We start from the raw sequence: 6,552 nt of genomic DNA on the forward strand, positions 1-6,552 counted from the left end.
CCGAGAAAAAACCCCAACTATGGTTTGACTTGATTTGGTTTGGTGTTGGAAAAAAAAATCAACCATGTTTGGTTTGGTTTGGTTTTAACTAAAAAAAATCAAACCGAAACCAAACCAACCCGACATTATATGTATAGAGGTTTTAAATATATTTAATACATAAAAATATTTATGGTAGTGTAGTTTATAAATATTTCTTAAGCGTTTTCATAGTTTTATCCTTTAACGTATTATTTCAAGTTTGGTCTTATAATTTTTGGATGCTCCAATAAGTTTTATAGTCCATAAATGTCAGTAACTCAAATAAATCCTAAACCAAAATCAAATCAATACTAATGCTAATAAAAGGCATTCAATTCAATTGTACTATGAATGAAAATAGTGTTGGATATCTATTTTTTAGTTTTTCCATGGTTCAGATAAAATATATAACTTATTTTTCTTTTAGTGGTTAGGCATGTAAATAATAGTACTTATTAATCATAATTTTAAATTCTATTTGTTTTCATTATGGCTTATTAATAATATTTATTTTATGCGATTTTATTATCTTTATTGTTGAATATTTTAGTACAATGTCATGACTCGTCTCATATTTATGTTATTTTATTAAAAACACATTCTTTTTTTTTTTTAACATTTCCCAGTTATACTGGGGGGGGGGGGGGTAATTAGCAAAAAAGATAGTTTGTTGATACAACACGAGGGTAGAACACACCCTTCAAAAGTTGAGGCATAGGAGATTATAAATAGATCCCCCCTCTAATTACAAAAACCAAACCTAGCTAACAAAAAAATTGGCCTTATCATATATGTTCCTTATACATGGCACATGTTCCTTGTCCAGCAAAAGGGGGCCCTTAGCTTGGCTAGGCAGTTGATGGTTGGAGTAGAAGTAAGCAGCCTATTGGTTCTTTACTGCATTTTAGTGAAGCAATCCGCAAGTTGATTCGCCTCTCTATAGCAGTGTATAATGTGGATATCAGAGGTTTTAATAGTGTCTCTAATCTTGTTAGTGATTTGGTTGAGCTAGTAGTTAGTTGTGCTCTCTTTACAAAGGATATCTACAATATAAAGAGAGTCCAACTCGAGGGTGGCTCGAGTGAATCCCTTTTGCACGCACCAGTTGGTACCAAACCATGCTGCCTGAGCCTCTGCAATGTTGTAATTTTCAGCATTGAATAGTATAGAAAAGACCATGATTATATCTCCCTGCTCATCTCTGATAGCTCCTCTTAACCCTGTTTTTCCTTCCCCTTGGAAATAGCTCCCATCAGTATTGATCTTGATCCTGTCCTTGTCTGTTTTTTTCCATTGAACCACCACGCATTTATGTACAGGTTGTAGTCTTGCCAGTAGTTCACAGAAGCTATTCCATGGCATTTTGAGTTTGGAGTTGGGATAGGCTTTATTGACTGCAGTCTCGATACTCCAAGAGATTTGATGGTGCAATTTGTAAATGTTGAAGTTTTTTTAATCTCCATATCTGCAGGCACAGAATTCTCTCCAAAGAAATCAGCAAATGATAATAGGAGTAATATTTAAAACTAGTCTACAAACATCATTGGTTGCCTTAGAGGCCCACCGGGTGTTAAGCATGTATCTAATGGGATGGGGTGATACAAGATACCAAGAGCATTTTCAAAAAGTTTCCAAATATAAGTAGCATTTTGCCCCTCTATAAATACATGATTCATGCTATTAGTAGTTGGGTTTAAGCAACAGTTACATCTAGAATTAATTTGTTTGCCAAACTTAGTAATCACACCATCAAATGGGAGTTTACCATTCCAAAGTCTCCAAACCAAGAAGGACATTTTAAAAGGGATATTAGAATTCCATACCTTATTGATGAATTGCACTTTTGGACTAGACTTCCTTACCATGTTCCATGCACTCCTGTTAGTGTATTTGCCATTTTCTGAAAGGTCCCAGAATACTTGATCCTCCTTGTCTTGATTGCAAATAATTATGGATTGGATGTGGTGGATCAATTGATTCGGTAAAGTGTCCTTTAGTTTACTGCAATATTCCTCATTTTGAGAACATGATTCCAGGCATGAGAGTTTCCTGGTGCCAATTTCTTTGAGACCAAATGGGACCTCACACAGTATTTGTTTCTGATAAAATTAGCCCAAAGAGATGATGTCAACCTTATCCTCCACCACCTTTTCATGGCTAACATGTTGCTAATATCCTCCATTCTCCTGATGCCAATGCCTCCTTCCTCAGTAGGAAGAGCATTGTTCCAGGAACTCCAATGATAATTTTTTTGATCCACAGAGTTACGCAAAAAGAAGTTGGCAAAGTATTTTTCAATTAATCTAAGCACTCCTTTAGGGGGAGACATAGCAGATAAAGTATAAATAGGGATAGATTAAAGCACACTTTTAATCAAAGTAGCTTTACCACCATGAGAAAGAAATTTACTCTGCCAGTCATTAAGCCTTCTAACAACATTACTAATCATGCTATCAAAGTAATCAATTGTTTTTCTTCCCACATAAAGAGGACAACCTAGATAAGTAAAGGGAAAAGCCTTGTCCATAAAGCCTGAACATTTTCTAATCATGTTGATTCATGTTGCAGCAGTATTAGGAGCAGTTAAGAAGTAGCTTTTATCCTTATTAACAAGTTGACCCGAGCTTCTTTCATATTTCTAAATAGTGTTCATGACTAGCTTAACTAAGGTAGAACCACCACTACAGAAAATAACAATGTCATCAGCATAGGCTAGGCGGTTAATCTTTGTAACGTTAGCAGGCATAGAGAAGGGAGTGAATTTAGGATTCCTATAAAGGAAGTTAAGAGACCTTGACAAGACCTCAGCAGCTATTATGAAGAGAGTTGGAGATAAAGGATCTCCTTGTTTAATCCCTTGGGATGATGAGAAGAAACCACGTCTAGTACCATTGACAATGACAGAGTACTACACATTAGCGATGAGATTATGAATCATTAGAATCCAACTATCCGAGAAACCAAATTTTCTTAAAACGGCATAAATAAAATCCCATGACATTCTATCATAAGTTTTATCCATATCAAGTTTAATCACTACATTACCACCTTTGTTTATATGAGCAATATTGTGAATAATTTCCTGGACTAGCAGGACATTCTTAGAAATCAATCTATCTTTAACAAATCCAATTTGATTCAGGGAAACTAATCTATACAAAAGAGTATTCACTCTAATAGAAATAATTTTAGAAATAATCTTGTTAGTGAAATTTGAAAGACTAATAGGTCTAAACTCGGCAGAAGTAGTAGAAGTATCAACTTTAGGAATTAACACCAAGCAAGTATGAGAGTAGAATTTAGTCAAACATTTTTCCTTGAAGAATTCTATCAAAAATGCAGTAATCTCCTGTTGTATAATGTCCCAGCAACTCTAAAAAAAAATACCATTGAAGCCATCTGGACCTGCAGTGCTATGAGGGCTCAGGCTAAAAACAGCTTCCTTGATTTCTTTATTATCAGGAATCTTGCTCAGCATGTTATTGTCATCCCTTGAGATACAATAAGGAATACAATTCAGGATAGAAGTATTGATCGTAGGAGGAGTAAGGTTGAAGAGAGATTGAAAATGTTTAACAGCTTTTCTGACTATCTTCTCATCCCCCTTGATCCAATTACCCTTTCTATTTTTGATACGGTTAATCAGTTGCCTTCTTCTTCTCTCCCTAAGGATTGAGTGGAAGTAGCTAGTATTATTATCCCCCTCTTCAAACCATTTTACCTGAGATTTCTGTCTAATCAGTGATTCTTGAAGACTAAACCATCTAATATATTGAGCATGAGCTTTGTTGACATCCTCTCTACTCTTTTCTGAAATATTCTCAATGTCAATATCTTCTAATTCTTGGAGCTTTTCCTCCCAACTTATAACAACTTCATTTATATCTCCTATTTCATTCCTGGATCATTGAGTCAACCTTTTACTAAGAGCCTTGATCTTGGATTGTAGGATCCACATTGGATTGCCTATCACAACAATATCCCAAACTTCCTTGACAATGTCAAATAAGCCTTCTTGGTTCATCCAACAATTCAGAAATCTAAAGTATTTAATCTGATGTTGGTTGCCACTAAAATCTCTATGCATATATAAAGCAGGGGAATACAAATATGATGTGGCATCTATCAAATGTCAGGCTTTGTATTTATCTCTTTTCTTAGAGCTTTCCCTTTTTTAACGAAGAAAAAATAGTTTCCTCATGAAAATTAACAGTCCCGTCTTTTTTCTAAATTCCATCGGTTACACTCATATGTCAAAAAGCAAAAAAACCAACAATCGTTTCTGCTTAAATTCCTTCCATAACATCGCTCACTCTCCTCTCTTAATTGCCATACGTGTCTTTCTCTTCAATCCTCTGTGTTTTAGTACTCTTCTTTTTCCCAATCGCCACAGAAGAGTTGTTTCTCTCAATTCTCAAGGTAAATCTCTTCTTTATGATTTTGGAACATAGTTATTCTCTTTCATTGGCTTGTTTTCTCTGCGTTATACCTGCAACATGAATGTATCTCTATTTATCTATTCTCAATTTTAATATTTAGATTTTATCTATTTGTTATTCAACTTCTGGAATATTTCACTAAATTTTTAACCGTTGCTTATCGTAAGTGCTTACCAAGTTTTTTCTGTAAAAAAATGAAATTAACAGAGCATGTTTATGTTGATGCCCATGAAGTGCTCGACAAAAAAAGCCCTATAGAGGAACAATTCAAACTGCTGCAGGACAAACCACTCAACAAATGCAGGTCGGTTATTCTTTTACACCTTGTATAGTTAATAGTTGGGACAAAAAAGGAACAAACGACCTTGAATAATTGTGATCGTTCAATTATACAGTGTCTTTAAATGTTCATTACAGTTTAGTCATATGGAGTTTCGACTATTAGATTTTCAACTTCCTGTTAGTTCATATATTCCTTTTGATTATAAAACATTCTTGTATATTTCTATTACTATATTTGCCCTTCTCTCATATTATTTTCCGCTCCACTCTTTCATGCTTTGATTTACGAGCGACTTATGCATTTAACATACAAGCAACATTTTAATAATCAGAATACGACTTATTTGCAGTAACATTGCATTGCTTAGGAAATCTGTTTTTTAATTTTCTCATATTCTTGCCTTTTTATCTAAGTATTCTTTCTCTTAATTATCATGTTGTTTGCCTTTTTGGGGTGTTTGACATTTAAATGAAGCACAAAATTAGCTTATTCTCTGATCAGTTCTTATACGGTTGAGAGGAATAACGAAAATACCTATCTATCAGCTATTGGAACGGTTAAAACTATTAAAATAAAGGTGACAATTAAAGTTGCAAAGCTAATAGTTTCTCTTCACACCCCACTTTAACCTTATATTTCAATCAACCCACCATAATTGCCCACCACGATGCGGCAATATCAATCTAACGAGGACAACCGTTGATTTCTGATGCTGTTAAAATTGACAGAATGAAGCTTGTGAAGAGAACACTCAATGGCACGATGATATAAATTACATGCACTTACGCTTGCAAAAGATGCAGTATCAATATTTGACAAATTTGAAGCAACAACTTGCTTTTCCTACCTTCAGTATCAATATTTGGCAAATTTGAAAATTCCTTCTAATCTTTTATCATACAGGATTTGACCATACTTGTCTTTCTCTTCATCCTCTGTTTTTTAGTACTCTTCTTTTTTCCAATTGCCACAGAGAAGTTGTTTCTCTCAATTCTCAAGATAAATCTTTTTTTTGTCTTTCTCAAGGTAAATCTTTTTTTTGTGATTTTGGAACATAGTTATTCTCTTTCATGTTTAGTTTGTTTTCTCAGCGTTCTGCCTGCAAGACTGAAGGTATCTCTATTGTTGTCTATTTCCAATTTTAATATTTAAGTTTTTGTCTTTTTGTTATTCAACTTCTGGAATATTTCACAAAATTTTTATTTGTTGCTTGGTATTGGACTTTTTAGTTTCCATTGTCTCCAACATTCTTTTTCAACATATACTTGGTGGTGATTGATAAATTTATCATTTGATTATTGCTAATTGGTGTTTGGATCTTTTAAATTAGCCGTCATGCTATGTTGGATTGTTCCTACTAGAAGATTTAATTTTTTGGTTTCTTTTTCACTTTGTTCTGTTGGAAATTTAAATTTACTGTGAACTTGGAGTTCTAAGATGTCAGACACAAGCGTAAGGCCTTAAAGCCAGTCTCTGCGATTCCGGGTACTAAAATAGTATAAATTTTCTTAGTTTGTCACCAATCAAGATTTCATTCTTAATTGGTACAAAACGTTAATGCTTCAGCTCCAATTTTCATGCTTTTCTTTTTCCATACAAGTTTGTGAATAATTTAGTTGTTGCGTAATCATTATCACTAATAATTTATTATTCAAATTCTCTAGCTGTCCCCCTTTAGTTATCCTTGGAACATTTTTTGTTAGGTATGCATCTAACCTATCGTATATAGTCTATATTTTGTTAACCTGCAGTAGAGTCAATCTGGAGCATTGATTGAGTCCATGGTATATTTTACTCCCTTTATAGTTT

The 6,552-nt window shown here is 33.9% G+C and overlaps 1 protein-coding gene across 1 annotated transcript; it reads right to left on the minus strand.

The window, feature by feature from the left end:
* Window positions 1-2,659: 2,659 nt before the first annotated feature.
* LOC138893029 (uncharacterized) lies at window positions 2,660-4,354 on the minus strand. Its single transcript, XM_070176796.1, has 4 exons — window positions 4,335-4,354; window positions 3,409-3,920; window positions 3,062-3,138; window positions 2,660-2,929 (listed from the first exon to the last, which is right to left on the minus strand). The coding sequence occupies exons 1-4, from the start codon at window positions 4,352-4,354 to the stop codon at window positions 2,660-2,662; spliced, it is 879 nt and encodes a 292-aa protein (XP_070032897.1).
* Window positions 4,355-6,552: the final 2,198 nt, after the last annotated feature.

Source organism: Nicotiana tomentosiformis, chromosome 5 (genome assembly GCF_000390325.3).
Source record: "Nicotiana tomentosiformis chromosome 5, ASM39032v3, whole genome shotgun sequence".
Taxonomy (NCBI): Eukaryota; Viridiplantae; Streptophyta; class Magnoliopsida; order Solanales; family Solanaceae; genus Nicotiana; species Nicotiana tomentosiformis.

Bases quoted from the DNA above. Each gene is read 5' to 3' on its own strand.
- LOC138893029 (XM_070176796.1), bottom strand. From the start codon at position 4,354: ATGGCAATTAAGAGAGGAGA. The intron at 3,921-4,334 runs GTGAGCGATGTT...TCAATGATCCAG, and splicing joins ATGGCAATTAAGAGAGGAGA to GAATGAAATAGGAGATATAA. The intron at 3,139-3,408 runs GTATTTTTTTTT...GATTTGTTAAAG, and splicing joins AGGTCCAGATGGCTTCAATG to ATAGATTGATTTCTAAGAAT.